This window comes from Ascochyta rabiei, chromosome 11, assembly GCF_004011695.2.
Source record: "Ascochyta rabiei chromosome 11, complete sequence".
In the NCBI taxonomy this organism is placed as follows: domain Eukaryota; kingdom Fungi; phylum Ascomycota; class Dothideomycetes; order Pleosporales; family Didymellaceae; genus Ascochyta; species Ascochyta rabiei.
The window spans coordinates 1,128,267-1,151,055 of record NC_082415.1 but is presented as its reverse complement, the minus strand read 5'-3'; the positions used below and the strand labels follow the sequence as shown (position 1 = coordinate 1,151,055).

At 54.9% G+C, this 22,789-nt stretch overlaps 11 protein-coding genes across 13 annotated transcripts, besides 7 other annotated features; 7 read left to right on the top strand and 4 right to left on the bottom strand.

Moving 5' to 3' along the window:
- Window positions 1–207: 207 nt before the first annotated feature.
- Window positions 208–314: a tandem repeat.
- Window positions 315–452: 138 nt separating this feature from the next.
- On the top strand, window positions 453–2,119 carry EKO05_0006963 (uncharacterized protein; the record flags this gene model as incomplete). Its single annotated transcript, XM_038940831.1, has 4 exons — window positions 453–504; window positions 560–621; window positions 672–704; window positions 752–2,119. 4 exons carry the CDS (start codon window positions 453–455, stop codon window positions 2,117–2,119), a joined length of 1,515 nt encoding a protein of 504 aa, XP_038797490.1.
- A 664-nt stretch (window positions 2,120–2,783) lies between these two features.
- Window positions 2,784–4,524, top strand: EKO05_0006962 (uncharacterized protein; the record flags this gene model as incomplete). The annotated part of the gene is made up of 2 exons (XM_038940750.1): window positions 2,784–2,826; window positions 2,885–4,524. 2 exons carry the CDS (start codon window positions 2,784–2,786, stop codon window positions 4,522–4,524), a joined length of 1,683 nt encoding a protein of 560 aa, XP_038797489.1.
- A 625-nt stretch (window positions 4,525–5,149) lies between these two features.
- Window positions 5,150–5,187: a tandem repeat.
- A 53-nt stretch (window positions 5,188–5,240) lies between these two features.
- On the top strand, window positions 5,241–7,453 carry EKO05_0006961 (uncharacterized protein; the record flags this gene model as incomplete). 2 transcript variants are annotated; one of them, XM_059636923.1, is made up of 3 exons in its annotated part: window positions 5,241–6,024; window positions 6,080–6,277; window positions 6,327–7,453. In XM_059636923.1, 3 exons carry the CDS (start codon window positions 5,241–5,243, stop codon window positions 7,451–7,453), a joined length of 2,109 nt encoding a protein of 702 aa, XP_059492906.1. The 2 variants fall into 2 exon arrangements, with proteins under 2 accessions (XP_059492906.1, XP_059492907.1); XM_059636924.1 differs by having other exon boundaries at window positions 6,078–7,453.
- A 257-nt stretch (window positions 7,454–7,710) lies between these two features.
- Window positions 7,711–7,742: a tandem repeat.
- A 35-nt stretch (window positions 7,743–7,777) lies between these two features.
- Window positions 7,778–7,816: a tandem repeat.
- A 166-nt stretch (window positions 7,817–7,982) lies between these two features.
- Window positions 7,983–8,067: a tandem repeat.
- A 598-nt stretch (window positions 8,068–8,665) lies between these two features.
- Window positions 8,666–8,696: a tandem repeat.
- Window positions 8,697–8,812: 116 nt separating this feature from the next.
- EKO05_0006960 (uncharacterized protein) lies at window positions 8,813–10,739 on the bottom strand (the record flags this gene model as incomplete). The annotated part of the gene is made up of 2 exons (XM_038940816.1): window positions 8,813–10,398; window positions 10,454–10,739. The coding sequence occupies 2 exons, from the start codon at window positions 10,737–10,739 to the stop codon at window positions 8,813–8,815; spliced, it is 1,872 nt and encodes a 623-aa protein (XP_038797487.1).
- A 694-nt stretch (window positions 10,740–11,433) lies between these two features.
- Window positions 11,434–11,850, bottom strand: EKO05_0006959 (uncharacterized protein; the record flags this gene model as incomplete). 2 transcript variants are annotated; one of them, XM_059636922.1, is made up of 3 exons in its annotated part: window positions 11,434–11,483; window positions 11,543–11,580; window positions 11,669–11,850. In XM_059636922.1, the coding sequence occupies 3 exons, from the start codon at window positions 11,848–11,850 to the stop codon at window positions 11,434–11,436; spliced, it is 270 nt and encodes an 89-aa protein (XP_059492905.1). The 2 variants fall into 2 exon arrangements, with proteins under 2 accessions (XP_059492905.1, XP_059492904.1); XM_059636921.1 differs by having other exon boundaries at window positions 11,434–11,850.
- Window positions 11,851–12,981: 1,131 nt separating this feature from the next.
- EKO05_0006958 (uncharacterized protein) lies at window positions 12,982–14,433 on the top strand (the record flags this gene model as incomplete). Its single annotated transcript, XM_038946263.1, has 1 exon — window positions 12,982–14,433. One exon carries the CDS (start codon window positions 12,982–12,984, stop codon window positions 14,431–14,433), a length of 1,452 nt encoding a protein of 483 aa, XP_038797486.1.
- Window positions 14,434–14,910: 477 nt separating this feature from the next.
- Window positions 14,911–14,944: a tandem repeat.
- A 31-nt stretch (window positions 14,945–14,975) lies between these two features.
- On the top strand, window positions 14,976–16,200 carry EKO05_0006957 (mitochondrial phosphate carrier protein; the record flags this gene model as incomplete). The annotated part of the gene is made up of 4 exons (XM_038940644.1): window positions 14,976–15,154; window positions 15,280–15,699; window positions 15,749–16,080; window positions 16,142–16,200. 4 exons carry the CDS (start codon window positions 14,976–14,978, stop codon window positions 16,198–16,200), a joined length of 990 nt encoding a protein of 329 aa, XP_038797485.1.
- Window positions 16,201–17,017: 817 nt separating this feature from the next.
- Window positions 17,018–17,940, bottom strand: EKO05_0006956 (Glutathione transferase; the record flags this gene model as incomplete). The annotated part of the gene is made up of 3 exons (XM_038940914.1): window positions 17,018–17,575; window positions 17,625–17,802; window positions 17,903–17,940. 3 exons carry the CDS (start codon window positions 17,938–17,940, stop codon window positions 17,018–17,020), a joined length of 774 nt encoding a protein of 257 aa, XP_038797484.1.
- Window positions 17,941–18,573: 633 nt separating this feature from the next.
- EKO05_0006955 (uncharacterized protein) lies at window positions 18,574–19,069 on the top strand (the record flags this gene model as incomplete). Its single annotated transcript, XM_059636920.1, has 4 exons — window positions 18,574–18,592; window positions 18,664–18,699; window positions 18,849–18,964; window positions 19,016–19,069. 4 exons carry the CDS (start codon window positions 18,574–18,576, stop codon window positions 19,067–19,069), a joined length of 225 nt encoding a protein of 74 aa, XP_059492903.1.
- Window positions 19,070–19,345: 276 nt separating this feature from the next.
- On the bottom strand, window positions 19,346–20,299 carry EKO05_0006954 (uncharacterized protein; the record flags this gene model as incomplete). The annotated part of the gene is made up of 1 exon (XM_038946262.2): window positions 19,346–20,299. The coding sequence occupies one exon, from the start codon at window positions 20,297–20,299 to the stop codon at window positions 19,346–19,348; it is 954 nt and encodes a 317-aa protein (XP_038797482.2).
- A 733-nt stretch (window positions 20,300–21,032) lies between these two features.
- On the top strand, window positions 21,033–22,613 carry EKO05_0006953 (Alpha-amylase; the record flags this gene model as incomplete). The annotated part of the gene is made up of 2 exons (XM_038940732.1): window positions 21,033–21,045; window positions 21,094–22,613. 2 exons carry the CDS (start codon window positions 21,033–21,035, stop codon window positions 22,611–22,613), a joined length of 1,533 nt encoding a protein of 510 aa, XP_038797481.1.
- Window positions 22,614–22,789: the final 176 nt, after the last annotated feature.

The window sequence follows — 22,789 nt, the reverse complement described above, 5'->3', positions numbered from 1 at the left end:
CAAGACAGCCGCGTAGAGGACGCTGCTGAAAAGGATGGCTGCCACACGCAGTACGCGGCGGTTGACGTCTTTGCCGGCGCTCGCAATGCTTGGCTGGAGGCGCAGCAGCTCTGTAGACGAGTCCGTGCAAGGCATAAGCATAGGAGCGCCGCTGAGTCGTTGGCCGCCTAACCGCCCTATGCTTTGAGTCTCACGAAATCAAATCTCCTTGCTCTTGCTCTTGCTCTTGCTCTTGCTCTTGCTCTTGCTCTTGCTCTTGCTCTTGCTCTTGCTCTTGCTCTTGCTCTTGCTCCTGCTCCTGCTCCTGCTCTTGCCTGTCACGCTCGCGCGCGAGGCATCCGAGCTCCTCACAAGCCAGCAGCCAATATCACTGTGCTGGCATCTGTTTGTTGTTCTTACCAACAGACATCGTAGTGTCGAGCACCCCGCTAGACAGTACACGGCCCGCCGCGATGGCCCTCAAGAAGCGCCTAGGGCTGGGCAGCTTGATGCGCAAGAGGTCTTGTGAGTCCACCGAGTTGCACTCGTGCGCCACGCCGTACTGACCGGGCGCTCGCAGCCCAGCATGTTCCGGTAGACAGCCATGCGGACACGCCGGACGCAAACGCCGCTCGCGGAGTGGTGAGTCGCGCCATGTTGCGCCTCGGTCGACTGAGCTGATACCGAGACAGAGGCTGTTCTGCGAGTCTGGCGCCGCCAACTCGGTATGTCCACTGCGCACACCCCGTGATGGTGCACTGACAGCCTCCAGGGCGAGGAAGTTCTGCACCTCCCAACCATTGTCGAAGCCGCCGAGTCGAGTCCTTCTGCTGCCGCCGCGTCTGCCTCGCAGATCCGCAAGTTCCTCTCCAAGGAGAACTACAAGACCCCCCACGTCCAGTACAACGCCATCATGCTCATTCGCATCCTGGCCGACAACCCGGGCCCCTCCTTCACCAAGAACCTCGACAAGCAGTTCGCCGACACCGTGAAGCACTTGCTGCGAAATGGACACGACCCCAGCGTTGCGCAGATCCTCAAGGAGACGTTGGAGTCCCTGGAGCGAGAAAAGGCGTTCGACACCAACCTGAATACCCTCTTCGCCATGTGGAGGAAAGAGAAGGGCCTCATGGAGAATGCAGCCAAGCAGTTTGGGGGTCGCAGACTCAATGCGCCACAGTGGACTGCTGGCCAGCAGTTCACAGGCGGTTTCAGCTCGGGAGGGGGCCGATCGCAGCCACGCGGGCTGCCTGCGCCCGTCGAGCTTGCAGGGCGCATTGAAGAAGCGCGCACTTCGGCCAAGCTGCTCCTTCAACTCGTGCAGTCGACACCGCCAAACGAGCTGATTGGCAACGAGCTGGTCAAGGAGTTTGCGGAAAGATGTACATCAGCCCAGCGCAGTGTGCAGGGCTACATTGCCTGCGACAACCCAGCGCCCGACGACGACACGATGCTTACGCTGATCGAGACAAACGAGCAGCTCTCCCTGGCGGCCTCGAAGCACCAGCGTGCTGTGCTCCAGGCTCGCCGCCTCGTAGGAGCCTCACCATCACCCCCAGCACAGCAGACACCGCCAACACTACCTCCCATCAACAGTGCCCCATCCGGGGTTCCCACAGACTCGTACGAGCCTCCAGCGATGCCCCAGCGCAGCAACGTGCAGGCGCCGTCACCTATGGATTCCCTACCGAGAGACCCATATGATGCGCTCCCAAACGCAGCTCCCTACGGTGCACTACCGGTCCAAGCGCCCGCCGTTCAGAACCACGACGACAACCACCTTCCTACATCTCTCCAAGCCGCGCCTAACCGGCAACGAGACAGCTCTGTCCCCCAGCAGCAAGAAGAGAATCCATTTGCTGACCAGTACACATCAACCTACACGCCACCTACCCATCCACGAGCGAATGGCTACGGAGGACCGCCAGACTCGTACCATCCTGGCTTTCAGTCAACGCCGTCGTACATGCAGCGACAGGAGAGCTCCGCGAACCATCTGACTATGCACGGCGCAGGGTCTCCCATCCAGGAGGACGAGGCAGGTCAGCGTCCGCGTACCCCAGACCAAAGTGCGACTCAGCAACGGCAACACGAGGTTTCGCCCATTGCAGAGCGCAACACAGTCACGTATCGGTACTAGGGTGATGGTTGTCGATTGGGACGGTTACCAATCTGGTGACCCAAGTGCGGACGTGATGTGGGGGTGTCTGGCCCGGGCTGCTCGAGGCTTACGAGCGTGTTTTCAGTGCTGTACATTGAGTCGTAGTTCCCCTTGCAGACCTCTGGGTTTCCTTGTCCGAGAGATGAGGAGTGTACGTGTGAGCGTAGGGGAGACAGATACCATGTTTGACTTTGATTTTGGCAATTCATTACACGTTCGCATTGCGTTTGCACTGTGCAGTTGGCCGTACCCCACCGGTTGCACGACCAAGCTTGTGACCTCGTCCACCCCACGAAGCACCAGCCATTCACGTTGCATGCCAACACGCGTCAGCCGCGACAAAACCTCCCACCCGCTTTGGCAGCTACTCATGGCTGACACATCCAATGCGAAAAGCGAAGTCGGGAGCCGACGTTGCCAATCGAGACCGGGAGCCCTCAGCCAACCTTGCAAATTGCAACCCAAGCGCACTAGGTGACTAGACTGAGGCGGAATCGAGCGAGCGCGTGTTAGCGCCGAAGAAGAATAGATCCGTCATCTACGAGTCTCTGACTAGGTAGATACACGGCTGCATGCTACGCGTCCGCCCGCCGTCGAGACCTGAAAACTCCCTCATGGCCTCTACTGCCTGCGGTAACCGTCCATGGCTCGCTCGCTCCCGCAATGCGTCGACACGGTGATCATCGGTAGGAGACTGTCCGCTCGGGCACGTTTTGAAAAAGGCCGGTCGCTGATTCATCAAAGGCAACGGCCCCTCCGCCCTCATCCTATCCTACATCCTGCACGGCCATATTCCCTACTACATCGGTGCTCACTATGACGGCATTCTCGATGCAAAGCTCTCCAAGGAACGAAGCCTGCTGCATCTAACGCCCGACCTGTACGCGCATTTCCTCTCTTCGCTGCGCTACTCGACACAGGCACTGCCCGTCAACACGCTCCTCGACACCCTCGTCCGGCCGAATGCGGACACCGAGATCAACCCGAAGTCATGCGTGGAATGGCGCCACGAGCCTGACAAGGCCATCTCGCACCTTGCCATTGGAGACACAGAGCACGTTGGCGGACAATGGGCAGACAACCCGGTCTCTGCGAGCGCGGACATTGGCGCCCTGAGCTACGCCGAACAGCTCTCGCTTCCAGGCTACTCCTACGCCGATCATCTGCGCAGGGTGGAGAAGGAGGATGAATGCGACTTTGTGCGTCCTTCTCGGACCGAATTTGCCGACTACCTGCGAAGCTATCCAGACGCTGTGGGCATCTCAGATTCAATCTTCACGGGCACCAAGGTAGACCGAGTCTACCGCACCACAGACGGCTTCATCATCGGATCGTTGGGCATACGCTGCAAGCACCTGGTGCTCGCCTCTGGTATCTTCACAGTCAACATCCCGCCGCCCCCACTGCTTGCGCCCATGGCCGAGCTGGACTCGAGAGACGCGCCACTACTCGTAATCGGATCTGGATTCTCTGCCGCAGACGTCATCCTCTCAGCACCACCCACCCGCAGAATCCTGCATGTCTTCCAATGGGCTCCAGACAAGCGGCCGTCTCCATTGCGTGGGTGCCATCATTCAGCCTACCCAGAATACGCAACCGTATACCGTCAGATGAAGCTCGCCGCTATTGCGTCGACCAAGAGCCGCGCCTCGCGAACGCCCCTCCCGCGTCGCAAATCGGTCAACCATCCTTTCTTCAGCCAGCGCGATTGGTCCTTGTACGAGGGCTTCCCCAATGCTGAGATGACTGATGTCTCCATGTCCTCGTCCACAGGTACAGCAACAGTAACCCTGCGCCTGGCAACAGGCGAATGCCGCACGTGCGAGGTCGGTGGGCTTGAATACGTGGTCGGTCGCCGTGGCACTATCGGCTTTCTCTCTCCAGCCTTGCAAGCCGAGATTCTCTCGCCCACAAATCTCGAGGATATCACGTCTACACAAATTTCCGGTCGCACACTTCGGGCTAAAGCGGAAACGTCTCTCGAGGTTGCGAACAACGTGTTCATCACCGGTAGCCTGACGGGCGACTCGCTGATTCGTCACGCGGTCGGCGGGTGTGTGTTCGCTGCCGGACGAATTTTGGGTGTCATCCCACCCACCTTCTCACCAGCATCTCCGACTACGCTCAGTCGCGCAAGTTCAACGCCGAGATCAGCGAGTCCAACATGCGACGAAAAGAGCGAATCCACAGGCACAAGCCCTTTGTCCAGAGCGGCCAAATCAGGTCTCAGCACTCCCGGTGAGCTGACAAACGGACACGCGGATCTACATGTGGATCGGAGGAAGCTGGTAAGGAGTGTGGAAGTAGCAGCGGCGGAGAATCGGTTCTGGGTTGACTCTGGGTGGTGGGCTGGAGGCCTGGGACCAAGAAGACCAGAGGTCTAGGGTTCAGAAGCAGCGACTGAGTCGCGACCTATTTGCACAGTCGATGTAGCGACTCTTGACTTGCCTCGACAGCATTGTCTGAATTCGTTTGGCAATGTTTTAGCTAGAGGATCAGGTAGACACGACGCCTTTTGGTGCGGAACGTTGGTCCGAGTGAACGTTTCTCGCGCGGCGACGGTGTGTTGGGACGGCCGGCATGCAACGCAACCACAAGAAGAAGATTCGTGTGCCATGACGACGAACAGTCTCACGTCAGCAGACGCTGTTCAGCAAGGTAGGTAGTCCAAGTCGCAACGCTTTGCCTTTGTAAGCACCGCAAGTGTGTCAGCATCAGCCCTGGCGAATCCGTTCCGTCTCCCTGCATCGTATGCAGTCACGCGGTCGCTACGTCCGAGACGAGTGTGGTGCCGGGAAGCTGTGGTGGGGAAGCGCACAGGAGCCAAGTATATAGCGAATGCCTGTCCATCTGCCTGCTTGACAGCCAACCGGTCCACGACATGGCCATCAGCTACGTGCGCTGAGAATCCTCGAGCCAATTCTACACCATACCGCATTCGGTAGCTCCCGGCAGCTTTGACCTTAGTCAGCTATCCATCAGCGATTCCCAAGCTTCTCTTTCCTCTGTGGAGCTCGTGTCGGTGCTCGGTGCTCGGTGCTCGGGCTACCCGCCGCTTGAGACCGCGACCGCGGTAAGATTGTTTGAGCGATTGGCTCTTATGCCAGCTCCACCGGACGCATCGTGTGGCGACTTTGTACCTCGAGCGTACGGCCGCTACGATGCGCCCGAGGGCAACGCATATGCTCGAGGCGGCTATGCGACCCCAGACCAGGCATTCTCACAAGACAGGCCTTTGATCTTCCCACCCTGTAGCCCGCAGCCGCCGCAACACGTTGCTCTCGACCAGGGTCCTGGCTATCACAGCTTCGACCCTTCAGCGCAGTTGACCTGGGACTGGACGCAATCGCCGGGCTTCCCTGACTTCACCACCCAGCACGAACCACCGGGCGCGCTCCTGCAAGAGGCCGCAGATCGCCAGACCCCCGCCGACGACTTCAGCATTCCCCTGCCAGTGACCCCGTCTCCGGCCATGAAGCGCAAGCCAGACACGGAGCTGTCCACCGCCCAGCAGCTTACCAACGAGCGCCAGAAGCCTTCCAAACGCCGAGCTGTGTCGCAGACGTCATCTACAGCGTCACAAAGCTCCCCCGTACCTGCCGCCCCCGCCGATGCTCTGCCGTCGCCAGCGGTCCCCATCCACGCCACGCAAACTGCCGCCGACCCAGCCAAGCAGTCAAGGACGGAGGGCAATGGAGAAGCACAGGAGCACAAAGGCGCGACGAAGGGCACGGGGCCGCAGGGCAGAGAGACTGACGTTTCGCAACCAAGAAGGGTTGTCGAGTCGGCTGGCAGTAGCGACATGTTGCCGGCTGGGCGCGTGTTTCCCATCCAAATCGGCTCGGCTCTGTTCAGACTCTCTGGCGCGTCGCTGTGCTCAGATGGTAGGTAGATGGCATCCATGGAACTGCGCAAAGACTCGAGCTGACGCTTCAAGAGCACCCTCGTACTTCTCGCACTTTTTCAGCGAGCAGTTGCACAGCAACGGCGGTCGCTCAAACGACGTGAGGACTCTGTACATTGATCGCGACCCCGACACGTTCCGAGACATTGCGCTGCATCTGCAGGGCTACCACATAGCCCCCCGCGACGGCGAACACTTTGTGAAGCTCTTTGCAGACGCCCAGTTCTATTCCCGTACGCCCTCTCCTAATTCCTTTCTGTCCCGCCAGCTAACCACCCCCAGTTCCCCGTCTGACCAAGCAGCTCTTCAAGAGCGACATCTTTGTATCCATTGGCGGCACCCCTTTCCGCATCCCGCGCTCCACCTTCTCCGCCCCCGGCGACAGCCCCAACTACTTCTCTCTTGGCTTTGCCCAATGGTTCAGCACGCCCTCGGAAGTATTTCCAGGGCTCGACCGCGCCGCGCTGCTGCGCCCACCGTCCATCAGCCCGCCTAGCGTGCCGAACAAAAGCGGCGCGACCTTCAGCGAGCTGTTGAAGATGCTACAAGGCTATGAGGTGGAGATCAGCGGAGAAGTGCATCGGAGCCAGCTGTTGAAGGATGCGCGCTACTTTCACCTGAAGGGGCTGGAGCAGCGTCTCGTGCCGCACGAGATATCCTACAACTTGAAAAGACAGCAGTCGGAGATGCTGATAAAACTGGAAGACATACGACAGTCAGGTGTATCCTTCATACCAGATACACCCCATGCAGACACCGACACCACTCCAAAATCTGGAAGCGTTTCCTACGCACGACCATACACCGACGACACCACATCGAACCACATCCTCATCCTGGAAACCTCCTCAACCGAATCGACCACGCTCGTCCTCCCCCGGGCTGCTTCCTCCACCACCCCACTAGCCCTGTACGCCCACGTCTCGTTCCACGCCGACACCCTGCGCCGCATCACCTCGCTCTTCAGCGTCATCGCCAGCAAAATGGGCCTCCCCTCGGCCCAGCCCCTGGGCCTGATGCACACGCAGACCGGCTCCGGCGTCTCAGGGCAGCCCATCACGCCCGCCAACTCCGGTATCAGCGCGAGTACAGTGCGGGTACGAATCGACGACGACTGTGCGCTGCTCGTCGACGGGGCAGCCGTGGAATGCGCTCGCGACGCAACCGGGAATCTCGGCTTCAAGCGCGGGGAAGCATGGATCTGGGGCCACCACGCCGACAACAACGGCGACAGGGAAGCAGCAGAATGGATCATTCGACGCGCGCAATGGCGCGTGCGCGTCGAGCCAAGCGACGTCCAGGGCAACTCTGAACCGGCTCGGCACGTGGTGCTCTGCGGCGTCAAAATCGACGCCATGACGCAGCAGCGCGCGAGGAATGCCGCGAGAGCTTTCTTGAGCAATGCGTAGTGCATAGCGCGCACGCATCCTTGCTTCTTGCTGCGCTGACTGAGCGAGTTGTGGTGGAGATGCAGGCACCGTTGCGATACAGTAACCAACAAACCAAAGCAAACCCCCCCAAGATCCGCGTCAGCTTCGTGCATGTATAAATATATCTAGTTAATAAACTTACTCTTTATATCTACTCCTGTCTACTCTGTTCTGTATCTAAGGGAAGATAAATAACATAAGCGCTAAACTAAGAATCTGCGTATTCCTATATACTATATAAGTACAAGCTTAAGCTTAAGTATAAGTACATACTACACTACACTACACTATACTACTAGAGACAAGCAAACTAACAAACTAAAGCAAACTAAAGCAAACTAATCCCCCTCTAATAATCTGTATTAGCTTCGTGCATGTATAAATATATCTAGTTAACAAACTTACTCTTTATATCTACTTCTGTCTACTCTATTCTGTATCTAAAGGAAGACAAATAATGTAAGCGCTAAACTAAGAATCTGCGTATTCCTATATACTATATAAGTATAAGCTTAAGTTCAAGCTCAAGCACAAGCACAAACTCAAACTCAGAGACTCAGAGACTCGATTTCAAACTCAAGCTCCAGTCCAAGTGGACGTTGAAGATGGCGTTGAAGCCGCCGCAGATTGGCTACCACCCACCTACCCTACCCCAGCCGCTTCTTCCTTGGACAGGCTGGATGTTTGGGTTTGGGTTTGGGGTTGGGATTCGTGTTGGTGGTTTGTTCGATATGGACGCTGGGAGAGTATAGCTGTGTTTTAGGAGTTGCGAGAATTTGCTGCCCAGTAGCATTACGTATTGGAGGTCCACCGATCAGGTAACAGAGTAGTTGAAATCCACGAGTTCTTGACTACAGCTAGTAGATATGCACTTCCACATCTACGCTCACTTCCCACTGCTCATCCTGAGACTTGGATATTAAAACATGGACGTTTCTTCATTGCTAGATATCGCTAACATGGCTATGCTAAAATACATACGGTACGCTTGACAGTGCTGGAACGATGGAACGGGATGGGGTAAATGGCTCGCACATTAGGGTTTGAATGATAGCGTTTCAAGCAAACGCTGAACCGGACAATGATGCAGTGCAACGCCTGAAATGACAACAAGGGGGATGACAAGCGCTTTTTCAAAATAGGAGGTCCGGCTGTGCCGTAAATGGTGGACAAACGCAGATGTAGATGTAAAACAGAACAGAACAGAACAGAACAGAACAGAGCATACAACTTCTTCCGACTCCATCGCTGAAACGTGATAAATGCAGATAAACAATGGGCGGTGGGTATATATCCAAAAGTCCTTTTGCGACGGCGGGCGTCCTGGGTTTGTTGTGATTAGACGTATTCCCTCGAGGGGCGGCTGGGGGCAATACTGCCGTAGTCTCTCGGCTCGTCCTCTTCCAGAAGGCTCTCCATGATGCTCCCCACATCAGTATTCGTTACAGTCATGGCATCCTCCTCGTCGAGCTTCTTGCGCACCCGGTAGACCTGCACCGTGATGTACACTACAAGCGACGTGCCGATGATGAAGGTGAAGCCGGCCAGGAAAGCATTTACGGGCACTGGGTTGCCGTTGAAGGTACGCTTAGTAAGTGCATCGATGCCAGTTTGAGACAGGTTGATCAAGCCGGAGAAGCAAATGATGGTTCCGTATACACGACCGAAAGTCGCGAAGCCAAATACTTTGGTGGCGTAGTCGGACATTGCGGAGTAGTAGAGAGGACGCATGAAGACGAAGAGAATGACGTTGATGTATCCAGCCCACAGCGTGGCAACCGAGCCAACGATACCAATCGCAGTGGCAATAATGACGATGATGAGCAGGACGCCGGGCGTGCTGACGTTGTCGAGGAGCATGCCCAGGAAGGGTGTACTCAGGACTCCTCCTAAAGGCAGTGCCCAGTCGAAAAACTCGTTGACACGGGTAGCTAGGTCGATGGATCCGAGCATGTAGGCGTACTGCTCTCGAATGGATGCGATGAAGTAGTTCATGCGCACCATCTGCACGACAGTAAGAAGGGTCAGGAGTATGAACCAGGGTGTGAGCATCTGCTCTACGGCAGTCTTGTTGTGCAAGGCACCCCATACTCCCGAAGCCTCAAGACGGTGCTCGACCTTCTCTTCTCGCTTCTTTCGTGCCACTTCGTCGCCAACAAGCTTGTCTAGCTTGCTCAACCGTTGACGACGTCGAGCACTGCGGTTCTTCCTGCGTCTCCAGACTTCGTCATCAGGGAGATCCTCGTCCGAAGTATGCACATCCCTGGTGCTCTCCTCAGCACGCTGAATCTTCATCTCCAGCTGAGGAGCGGTCTTGTAATTTTCAGTGGGCAAGAAAACAAGCTGGGCGAGGACAATCGCTACGGGAACGATGAGGTAGACAAGAAAGAAGGTCTGCGGTTTGAAAGCCCCATCAGTGCCGTCATAGGCGAGCCTGTAAAAGAGGAAGACAGCTGCAGAGGCATCAAATGCACCAGTAACAAGCGCCACGATGCTGCCACCATACTTGGGGAACGCATTAGCAATCTGGAAAGATGGCAAGAAGACAAATGTGCCTCCGAGCGCAAGGAAAAAGTTTCCGATTATGAAGCCATCGAATTCCTCAATCTGAAAGGCGAGGCTCATTATGATGCTACCAGCAGCAAGGCAAGCCGAGCCGACGAGATAGCAGAGTCTAGGCCCATAGCGGTCCAGCATGGTTCCAACAACAAGTGCAGAGACATTGGCGGTGGTAGAGGCAAGTGAAAAGAAAAAGTTGAGGTGCAGATCCTGTTCGTAGCAGACCTCGACATCCTCAGCTAGCTCTTCCTGAGTGCAGAGATCTCTGTAGACGCCTTCCTTGATCAGAATCGGCTTGAGCGCTGCAAAACCAAAGACTATACCGCTGGCGAACCAGCAGGCGAGGACAACGGTGAAAACCTGTGCTGTGTAGATCTTAGCAAAGAGGTCGCGTGACAGGGTCCGGACGGGAATGCTTACCAGCACGCTTGAAGGTCGATACATGATACTGTGTTACGCCGCCGTCCACATCGCCAGCAACGGGTTCCTCGGGCCTGTGGAGCGTATCGTAGCTGATGACGCGTTTTATAGACTTGCCTGCGTGCAGGAAGCCCGAGTTGGAGTGTTGACTTGAGAGCGAGAGCCGCCGACGTTCCGAAGCCTGCTCTCGGCTGTTCAGCCGGTCTATCGGCGATAGAAACAAATCGGCAAGCGCCTCTTCTCGGTCGGCTCCCTCTTGTTGCGTGACATGCTGGATTAGAGACATGAAGAGTAGCAAAGAAGCTGCTCGGGACGCAAAAGCAGGGCAAGAAAGGAGGCGTGGTTGGTGGTTGGTAGAAGAATGCCTGGTGCAAACTTAAGAAAGCGGGCGCTCGGGCGTTAAATTTGACCAGGCCCTGTTGGTGCACGAGACAAGTGCGAGTCTGGATCGCGATCACCGGGTCAGGATACGGTGTGCTATCGGGGGAACGTTCTACCCAATTCGATGCAGACGCGGTTACTCCGCATAGCATGTGTAAACGACGCCGCTGTGGTGCCGTGCAGCGAGTCGGTCTAGTTGCAAGGATAGTCGTGATTCGCCTGGCTAATGGTTCGGCTCCATTTGACGAAGGATCCAAGGCCGACAATCCACACCTCGAACTCCAGCAAAAGCGTGTGCGCTCTCTCCATGCTAGGACCGACAGTAGCTTTGTAGAGTTGTTGCATTTCACAAAGTGCTAAGAAGAGTACAGGCTATTTTAGATATTTAAATCTTCTATAAACACACAATTAAAGTCGCCATTCTAACTTTACTGCCCAATCTAGCATCGTCACTAGAGGGATGTGGTTGTATTGGCAGAACGCTATTATTCTGCTCGTTCTCATCATCCTCTGCATCTTTGTCGTCTCCGTCTGGAGGCGTGCAAAGCATGGCTACCTGAAAATGTTCCGCATTTTCTTCGGTATCAACAAGCCTCCAATTAGATTCGCCTCCAATTAGATTCACCTCCTGCGTCTCCATTTTCATCAACTAACCAATCGTTAGCCAAAACATCGTGGCCAGCCTTTTCTATCTTCATGCCGTCGGACCTGAGAACGTGGCCGTTACGCCTGATGAGGAAAGGTAACTGCATGGACACGTCGTTAGTCATGATACCGTCAGGGGAAATGTACAGACCGGCGCGGTCGCCTAGCAATCTGTGGTTGCGCACCCACCGATCTTCATCATCAATATACGCAAAGGAAACACCAGGTACCCTCCAAGGGAAGAGTAAGAAGTTTGCTGTAAGATGTCGTAATTCCATCAGATCCGTTGCTGGTTTGTACTTTTGACTAAGCTCAAAGCCCAAACATTGGACAATCTCTTCGTCTGACAACCGGAGTTCCGGGGCAACCATCTTAAACGGAGATTTCTTGACTCGAGATAGGAATTCCCTCGCAAATTATGGAATGGATGGGTAGCGATCAAGAATAGACACAGGAACCAAGACCTCGTCAGTTCCTGTTGCTGGTGATCCAGGCATTCTAGAAGCGATGACGGTGACAAGCTGATTTCAGATCTTCAACGTGCATTCCATTTCAAATGGAGTGTAGCCCTGATACCTACAACCCTGAATGGCAGAAGTATCTCCATAGCTTCCAAGCTCATGTGACGACGTAACCACAACGAATTTCTCGACGTCAGTGTAACTGACGTCTGCGGGAAGCTTGGCGCAGCTATTCTGTTGTGCAATGAAACACATTGTGCAACATCGAAGGACACGGTGGGTGATGAAATGTGATAGATACACAACACTAAAAAGGCTCGATTCTTTGGCCGCAAGCTAGCAGGACACCCACAGCTCGAACCCTAGTAAAAGCGTGGGCGCTCTCTAGACGCAGGACCCACAGTAGCTTTGCAACTACAAACTGTTTTGATCATTTGAATCTCCTGTAAAAAACACGACCAAAGGCCAGCAGGCAATGTTGTTGAAGCAAGAATCGAAAGCTAGAACGTCCGAGCTTCGCTGCAACATGAGCGCGATAACGGCAGGGTAGTCGCGGACGACAAGCCGTAAACAGAGTCGAGCACTCAGAAGCCTCACTCTCCCATCAAACCGCGCAGGCACATAGTGATCCACTGCAGCGGCTGCGCAGATTCAGACTCGTACGACGAGGTTGAATGGCAAGCACCAATCCATGTTGGACAGGCAACCCTAGCCGAATAGCCTGATCGCAAACCGTTGCGATGGATTGGCTGCATGGATGTGGATATCTGACAATCAACGGTGATCGTAACCCAACAAGCGTGCTGAGATACGCACTCCGGAGCGTTCAGTGGATGATCTGCGTATCGCAGTTTGCCGTGAAGCTGCACGCAGTCACTGTTTCTACACTCTTGTTTTGACGCTCCTTCCATGTGTTCAGTTGCACTGGAATTTCCTGCATTGTGACATGTCGGTACGATGTCTTTGGTCATGCGGGGTTAGGGATCAGTAGACCTTGGCCCCCACATTCTTGCAGTACAACATATACATCAAAAAGTGGTCATGCCCAGACACAACACGTTCAAGAGGCGTACTCAAAAAATAAGCAGATCGCTCATCCAGAAATATCTAGTAGACTCCGATGCTGATGATGATGTTGATCAAGACACTGACCATGGTGACTCGCCCAATGTCAGAAACTCGCAATCTGAGAACCACGAACGCAGGATACCAAAGTGTGCGTCTACAGAAAATCTACTTTGCTGCAAAGCTTGGCTCGATCAGCTGTGCGAGCATGAGCAGACTCTAAAAGGTGACAGCAACTGGTTAAAAGGACGCGATGAAAGGAAGTTGTCCAGCACAACGGAAAAGGGCAGCTCTCGCCATGACCTGACTGGCGAACATGTTCCCATGGATGAAGGAGTTCTTCAACGAATTCGCGATGGGCATGGGCCACGAGATCAAATCTTCGACGACCTCCTTGCTCCTCTGCGTGCGAGCAGCCCTCCAGGCCACGGTGCAGAAACATATGATGAAATGAAGAAGGTTCTTCTGGCTTGGGACGAACGTATGCTTGGGAGTCTGGAAGAAGAGAAAAGCGCAAGAGTGATGCTGAAGATTGCCAGCGAGAAACGATCCAAGCTCTTGGAACATTTGAGTTATAACCTGGATGAGAAGCAGGCCTCTGATGATGCTTCGGCAGAGCTCTTGCATTCCCTGACAGCTCTGAGACCGGAGATTGCAAGCTTCAAGAACCACGACCACCCCGACGTCCTGTTGATGAGCATAGCACGATTGGAGCTAGACATGGCGGAAGTCGAGCGCTCAGAGGCAAAGACGCAGGCGTTTAGGGAGAAGATGCGCGAGACTGCAGCCAAGAGGCTGACAGACAAGGTCAAGAACGCTCGCAGAGACCTGATGCATGTGAAACTGAAGGAGAGGCAGGAGTTGACAGCACTGCAGACAGCGCAGGAATGGGCGGCTCCCGACAAACTGTCAAAGATGATATGCTGGCGAGAACAGAAAACAGCATGCGACCAGGAGATCAGCAAGCTGCAGCAGGCTCTTCAACAGCAGGTGCCTGAACTGGATGAACATATCCAGGCTACTCAGAGCAATGCAAAAGCCCTGGCTGATATGAGTGCCAGCCGACTGCCCCGGATATTGGAGGCTGGCTTCTCTTTTGAAGATGAGTCCACATCGATGCCAGTGGAACCGAATGGATCTGATCTCAAGACCTACCTGACTGGGAGTCTGGCCGACATTCTCCACGCACGAGAAGAGGCCGCCAAGATGCTCACTCGAATGGATACGGTTGGGAATCATCTTGAGGTACTGCTAGATGCAGCGATGCACCAGTATCGTGAGTACGACGGGCTCTCGCGCTTGCTCAACCCAGCAGCATCGCTCAGCACAGACGGCGATGCAGAAGTGGAGCTTGCTGAGAAGTACGGGCCACGCCGAGAGAGTATTTTGCTGATGATTAGAGGCGCGCAAAAGGCTAAAGATTCGTAGAGACCCTGACTATTCAAATGAGCGATTTCACTCAGACTTTGTTTCAGTCTTTGGTAGTGCAGAACAGCTGGATGAAAGCGTGAGCGCTCTCAGATTGGCTGGCGCCGTAGTATCAGACATTTTTGCACCACGAGCGTACCGAAGGTCCGTGGCATGTGGTTGTTTGTGTAGGTGCATCTGCTACAGTCGGCGTCGTCGACGCGGAGTGCTGCTGGTGTGTGGTGGTGGGTGTCTCCATGATGGGCGAGGTCAGTAGATGGTACGGAGGAATTGAACAGCGTCAAAGCCGGGCAACGGGCGGGCAGAGGCAGTCTATCAGGTTGGGCGATGAAGGATGTTTGTTGTTTGTTGAGCGCGCACGCCCTAATGTGAAGTGACGTGATAGGGTGCCGGCAGGTAGGAGTTCGGGATTGAACGGAGAGTCGCAATGCCAAGCACGGCCGGCGGCTTCATCGTTCCTATCCAGAAAATCCTGACCTTCAACTCCAACACCAACCCTCTCTCCACTCCACCCTTTGTCGTCTGTTCCATCGCACGCCACCATGTCCACCGCTCCTCCCCCCACTGCCACCGGCTCCAGCAAGATCGACGCCGCCAAGGCCCAGATCGCTGCCCACAGCGACCCGACTGCCCCTACGGGCGCTGCGCTGTACGCGCGCTTCGCTTTCGCCGGTGCCGTCTGCTGCTCCGTCACTCACGGTGCCCTTACCCCCGTCGATGTGTACGTTTTCCCTAGCACTGCATGGCGTTGATGCGCGCCAATGGCTGCTGCTCCGTTTTCTCGGCCGGCGCGACAGCCGTGCCCCCATCACACGAAAGGGCACCAGACCGCTAACAGCTTCGCAGCGTCAAGACCCGCATCCAGCTTGACCCCGTCACCTACAACAGCGGCCTGATCGGTGGCTTCCGCAAGGTCATCGCCAACGAGGGTGCTGGCGCCGTCTGGACTGGCTTCGGTCCCACCGCCGCCGGTTACTTCCTCCAGGGTGCCTTCAAGTTCGGAGGATACGAGTTCTTCAAGCAGCAGGCCATCAACACCATTGGCTACGAGGCTGCCTCCAACAACCGCACTGGCGTCTACCTTGCCTCCGCCGCCTGCGCCGAGTTCATCGCTGACATTGCTCTCTGCCCTCTCGAGGCCACCCGTATCCGTCTCGTTTCCGACCCCAAGTTCGCCAACGGTCTGATCGGTGGCTTCAGCAAGATCCTCAGCACTGAGGGTGTCGGTGCTTTCTACTCTGGCTTTGGTCCCATCCTGTTCAAGCAGTACGTGCCCACAACCTCTGTCCACCTCCTCCAGCTGACACGTGAAAAGGATCCCCTACACCTGCGCCAAGTTCGTCGTCTTCGAGAAGGTCAACGAGGCCATCTACACCTTTGTCGACAAGACCAAGACCTCCGACGGCATGCAGACCGTCTACAACCTGGCCTCCGGTCTCATCGCCGGTTTCGCCGCCGCCATCATCTCCCAGCCCGCTGACACCATGCTGTCCAAGATCAACAAGACCAAGGGCGAGCCCGGTGAGGGCACCACCAGCCGTCTGATCAAGATTGCCAAGGAGCTCGGCCTCCGTGGCTCTTACAGCGGTATCGGTGCCCGTCTCTTCATGGTCGGTACCCTGACCGCTGGTCAGTTCGCCATCTACGGTAAGTCTTCAACAACAACAACACTCTTCGCACAACCAGCAGCGCTAACAGTTTTCTCAAGGCGACATCAAGAAGGTGCTTGGTGCTACCGGAGGAGTCGAGATCTCCAAGACCAACTAAGTGGTCGAGCGAGAAGAGGTGGTGGAGCGTTGATACCAGGACAGCCACGACATTGGGCCTCGAAAGGGAGACTTTGTAGTGCACGGAAAAAGTCTTTCTTTTTTGCATATGGCTGGCATGGATATTATTCCCATTTTCTGTTCATGTGTTTGCGTTTTGTTTGCCGTTTAGCTACTTGTACGTTCAGCGACCCAGAAGGGGCACTTGTAACAGTACGGTTTGATGAGATTAGCTGCACAATAGACGGAGCTCTTAATGACACAGCATGCATGCGCGATGAAATCAATTATAGGCATGCGGATACAGTTCGATGCTAAGTCTTTACTGGTAATGTCGCCCATCTCCGGTACGCGGACCCCAGATTTCCGAAGGCAGTCAAGGCGCGCCTGTCTGGTCTTTGTAAAACCAAAATTGGACAAGATGCCTACAATCTCTTCTAACTTTACACAAAACGACTGCGCAGATCATGCCAAAGATTTGGACGCTCCCATGTTTTGAGCTTGACTGGTGTTGGTAGCAGTTGGGGTCTTCGTGTTGTAGAACGGTCCTGGGTAATAAGAGCGCCAATCGGTAGAGCGGTGTTGGTATTACAACAGACACCATGGGGACTGACATCTGACCAATTAGAACAGACCAGATGTTATTATACGCATAGATTATGGTGAGACGAATACAAGTTATTGTCGCGCTTGCACCGAGTTTAAGTAATGCAGACCTGCAGATATTCACATCTGATCGCGGGCACGACAGGTACATTCATATCCATGTCCATTTCCTGTAAACGAGCCTCTTGAACGCCTCAGAAGAACAGCATCCCTCAAGCCTCAGAGAAGGGAACATACTTCTCCCCACTCGCCTTCTCCACACTGTTGCCCGCAGCCTTGTAGCTGGCCGTCTCCTGCAGCCTCCTGACGTATTTGTACAGCGTGGGGTAGCTCTGCTCACTAAGCGCCTTCCTCTTGACGGCGCCCTCGAGCGCAAAATGCAGCATGATATCCGCCGCCGTCAGGCTATCGGAGCAGAAGAACTCGCCCTGGCTCGGGCTGGACTTCAAGTAGCCTTCCAAAAAGTCGAGGTGGTTCGTCATCTCCGGGTTGGTGTACGAGCTGTCGACTTTGTTGGCAATGCCGTTGGTGATGGGACGCAGGAAGAAGGGCACTGGGGCGCTTCTGATGCCCGCTGTGATCAGGCTGACCAGCAGCGGGGTCAGGAATGAACCTTCGGCGTACCCCATCAGGAACTTGTGCCGCATCCACGACTCGGTCTCTGCGCCCAGAACGCCCTCCTGGCCTTCGGGGTAGCGGCGCGGGACTAGCTGCGGGCCGAAGTGGTCGCAGACGTAGTCGAGGATTGCTTCGCTTTCCGTGACGATGATCTGCGCGAGTTAGCAGGTAAGGAGGAACGGTAGAAGTGGTCCTGTCTACCTCTTTCTCAGACCCGGCAGGCGTGATTCCAATTATGGGCGAGCGTCCGAGAGGGTGGAATTTCTTCAGTTCTGGGCCTGCGCGGCCGTCTTTGTCGCGCTTGAAAACCTGGATGTCATATTCAAGCTTGAGCTCTTCGAGGAGCCAGATGACTCGCTGGGCGCGAGACTTCTCGAGCCTGGTCCATTCAATTAGCTCGTACTTGGGTATTGTGGTTGGCAGAACCCCTGGATGCAACCGGTGGTTGTGAAGTATGGCGAGTTTCACGTGCAACCTACCAATAGACTGTGATCTTTGCGCCTTGTTGGTTCGACATAATTACCGTGCAACACTGAGAGAGAGCCGGTTCAATAGAAGTTATTTCGAGGCTGGTGTTGGAAGCGTTGATGCACGCTGAGGCGTCGTGTCAATTTATTTATCGATCCTTAGAGCAAGAAGGGCCGGTCTCGTCGGCGACGTCGCGGAGGAACAACTCACTGTACCGCGGCTCTCGCAAACTCCGGCCTGCACCTCAAAACGAGCACCTGACGCGAAAGGGCACCGTTCAACAGCATGTTGGTGTCGCGGGTCCCATAGAATTGCTTTATGGAGATATATTGATGCGACCGCCATGCAGTTTTACAAACCTGACGTCTGCTACGATGGGCAAAGTCACCAACGGGACATTGACATAAGAGCGAAACAGCAGTGCAGCTACAGCAAAGACGGGCATTATACTGATCCTGCGATCATGAGCTCATCCCGCCACTAGAGTCCAAACCGAGTGATGATGTTGTAGTTAGTTCGGTTGCGGTCTGCATACCCACAGCTCCATCCACAACCGCAAGGCTGACATGCCAAGCCCAGCACCTCCGCGCCGACATCACAGCTTCACCTCACCAACACCCGCGCCCACCACACCCCCGTCACAATCCGCAAGCCGCGCCCTGCACCCCCCACAACCTTCAAAATGGCAGGCGGACACGAAGGCAAGCAGTCCCCTTTCCAAACACCGCGTACCCACCACGCAATGGCGAGCAATGGCTAACAGCAAGAACAGCCCTTCACAAGGATCCCGCGATCATAAAATGGAACAGTACGTCCGCCGCACGCCCGCGTCACTCCGCACTCCTTCCGACACCTTCAACGTAGCCTGGACATGAGAAAGGGGCATTGAAATGTCGAGGGGAGCCGTGGAGGAGCCAGCAGCGAAGGAGCAACACAGCAGCGCTAACGGACTGCTAGACATGACTGTGAACCGTCACAAGTACTTCCGCTGGACAAAGCGCACCGCACTTATCAACATCGCATACGTCATCGTTGTTCCCGCGACGCTGGGATACTTTGGCTACATGACTGAGGTGAGTGGCCCGATGGCTGTGGGGAAGAGGATTCGGGCTAATATGGAGCAGGGCAAGTGGGACATGCGCGGCAAGAGGAGGGGTGATACTATCTCTGAGTTTTAGAAAGGGGAATGGTGATGAGAAGGGAAAGAGTGTTGGTGTGTATATATCACATGGAAATGCAGGATGATTGGGCCATAGTTTTGCCATCCGGGCGAATGATTGTTTTCTTTGCTTCAGTGTCGAGTAAAAGGTTCTACGAAACTTGCATCGCTCTATGACGGCCACTGTCCAGACACGATCACTAGTTCCCCACTGGACGCCTTCGAGCCATTCTTTTTTGTAACGATACCTTCCCTCCCATTCCTTATCCTACTCCCGTCTACAGATACACCCGCACTACATCTGCTCTTTCTGCTGCCCCGCTTCCCACGTCTTGAGCCACTCGATCTCGTCGTCATCAGGTGCAATGTACAGAGGGCGCTGCACAGCACGGGTCCAGAACTCCATTGTGCGGGCACCGATCGAAACAGCTGAGTCGTTGTACACGCGCTTGAGCGCAGCGAAGAAGGCGTCGCACTCGGCCTGCAGACCAAGCACGCGGAGACAGCGCAGAATGCGCGTGATCCGCAGGTGGTTGTGGTTGAAACGGCCGCACCAGTTGCGAGAAGCTTTACGCCAGTTGGGGCCGCGAACTACGTGGTAGCTGAATGAGGAGACTTCTGAAGGGGCTGAGGCTTCGACTGATGGTGTTTCTGTAGGTGTTGTTGAGGTCGTTGTGTCGTGTGCAGGAGCGCCTTCAGCTGGCGAGGCTTGAGCAGTCTGGCTATCTTCGTTGGCTGATCCGACTGTGGCTGTGGCATTTTTCGATGTCGTCTCGGTGGTTGTATCCTCTTGTCTCCCCACCCTGTCTGCATCCTTTTGGTCCTCGCTCGCAACCTCAGGGTGAACCGATGTAGTGAAGCCATAGAAGGTGAGAATACGCTCAAAGCTCCTGCGCAAACGCTTCCTGAGCTCGCCATTCGAACGGAACGCCTTCATGGTATCGAGATCAATGACAGGCGCCTCGTAGTTGAATGGCGAGCCCTCGGGAAGCGGGAAGAGCATCTGGATGTAGTTGTGGCTGTTCTCAAGGTGGTTATCGTCCCAAGCCAATATCTGCTCTTGTGTACGACCAAGAGCATCTTTAGCCTGGATGTCTGGGTCGTAGAAACGGATGATGGCTGAACCACTGGATAGCTTTGATGGTGCCATGTTGGATAGCTTCAGGCGTTTGCTTGCTGACATGTGCTTGGTAAATGCAAAGGCAGACGTTCGCGAAGAGATAGTGAAAATGAGTGTGCTTGCTCTCATATAGTAAGCGAGCACTGTCACGCGCTGCGCTCAAGTGTCTCTAAGATGAAGGTACCGTGGTGCACTGAGTGGAGCTGAGTAATATGAGTTTCACGTCCAAAGCTTATAGCTGCTAAAACGCGATCTCAGGTGCTAGTGAATTCTCCAGGATACACATCTAGAGCCCGGAGCTTAGTTTGAGAAGGTGAATAGGTTTGGATGTCAACGGTCTTGTGCTTGCAGTGTTGCAGACGGCGATGTCACGACCTGCTTGAGTCTAACCGCATTGATACTAGCTTACATGGCCACTCCAGGGTCGAGCATCACATCTCTCATTCTCTCACCTGCTTGTGTAACGCACAGGCAACTTCCATGTTATACTCTTCTCAATCTTCTTCCTCCAACGGTCGGCGCATCCCGTAACGGGTGGTTTATGCCTCCTGCGGCCTGACGTCAGAGGACGGTTTTTTGTTGCGCTACGCTTGACCTAGGAGATCCAGACCGCGAAATGCCACGCAAAGCGGCAGCCTTGACCTGCTTTGGCGGCTCTGCCTGCAAGAAACACGGTAGACAAACCTGTTACGAATGCAGGGATTTTGTAGACTACTGTTCAGGCTATGGGTTGACATAAATATGAACCATTGTGCTTGCTACTATGTGCTCTTCTCATGTACTGGCGGTGATCGCGTTCCTCACGACTGAAATTGAACATTCTACTTTGCTAACAATCACACCCGGTCGTTATATGTCAAACATGGCTTCCGACGGTACGTATCAATCTACTACGTACTACTTGCAAGGCTAACAACAGACAGAGCAACAGCCTACACCAGACAACCACACCCTCTTCCAGGGGTTTGAATGGAATGTTCCTGCTGATCAAAAGCACTGGAAGCGCCTTATCGCCGAGGTGCCCAAGCTGAAAGCAGTTGGTGTCGACAACATCTGGCTTCCTCCGGGCTGCAAAGCTGCTTCACCCGAGGGCAATGGCTACGACATCTACGACCTGTACGACCTGGGCGAGTTTGACCAGAAGGGCCAAAAGAGCACAAAATGGGGTCCCAAGGAAGACTTGGTTGAGCTCTCCAAAGTCGCAAAAGAGAATGGGATAGGCCTCTTCTGGGATGCTGTCCTCAACCACAAGGCTGGTGCCGACAAGACGGAGAAGTGCCGCGCCGTCGAGGTCGACAACGACGACCGCAACAAGGAGGCATCTGAGCCCTATGAAATCGAGGGTTGGCTAGGCTTCGACTTCCCTGGGCGAGGTGACCAGTACTCAGCACAGAAATATCACTGGGAGCACTTCAGCGGTACAGACTACAACCAAGCCAACGAGAAGAAAGCAGTCTATAAAATTGTTGGCGAAAACAAGGGGTGGTCGCAAAGTGTTGACTCGGAAAGCGGCAATGCCGACTACATGATGTTTGCCGACATTGATTACTCCCACCCTGAGGTTCAGGCCGACGTCAAGAACTGGGGAGTCTGGATCACCAAGGAACTCGGTCTCAAGGGATTACGCCTCGACGCCGTCCAGCACTTCTCCGAGCGCTTTACCAACGAATGGGTTGACAACCTGCGCGACGAATGCGGGCGCGACATGTTCGTCGTCGGCGAATTCTGGTCTGGCGATGCGAAACTGTTGTGCGACTGGCTCGCCGAAATGGACCACAAGTTCTCGCTCTACGACTCGCCGCTACTCAACAACTTCTCCCAGCTGTCGAAAACACCAGAAGCCGATCTGAGGAAGGTCTTCGACAACACGCTCGTGTCGCTAAACCCGGTCAACGCCGTGACGGTCGTAACGAACCACGACACCCAACCGGGCCAGACCATGGAAACCCCCGTCGAGGGCTTCTTCAAGCCCATCGCTTACTCCCTCATCCTGCTGCGCAAGGAAGGCTACCCCTGTCCCTTCTACGGCGACCTGTACGGACTCAAGGGCGAGCACGCCGCCGACCCCTCCTGCGGCGGCAAACTCGCCGACCTGATCCTCGCACGTAAACTGTTCGCTTACGGCGCGCAAGACGACTACCTCGACGACGCAAACTGCATTGGGTTCGTGCGCAGGGGCACCTGGGACAAGAAGGCCGGTCTCGCATGCGTCATGAGCAACAAGGGCCCGGACGCGATCAAGATGGCGGTCGGCGAAATGCATGCTGGTGAGAAGTGGACGGACGTTCTGGGCTGGGAGCAGGGCGAGGTCGAGATCGATCAGGATGGTTACGGGCTGTTCAAGTGTCCGGGGACGAGTCTCGCGGTTTGGGTCAGGGCGGATGCGGAGGGGAGGGAGAGGTTCCCTACCGAGTTTGATGCGGATATTTACGGTAAGGCGTAGACGTAGTAGAAAAAGTCTTGGACGTGGTAGTTTTAGATTGGATGAGTGGTTAGAGGTATACCCGGATAAGTTATTGGATCTTGTTGACACTAGACTGCTTCGACTACGACTAATTCTAGCAAACATGTCGTGAGATGGGAACGTGTTGTTGAAGAATACAGAAGTTGATAGCGCAC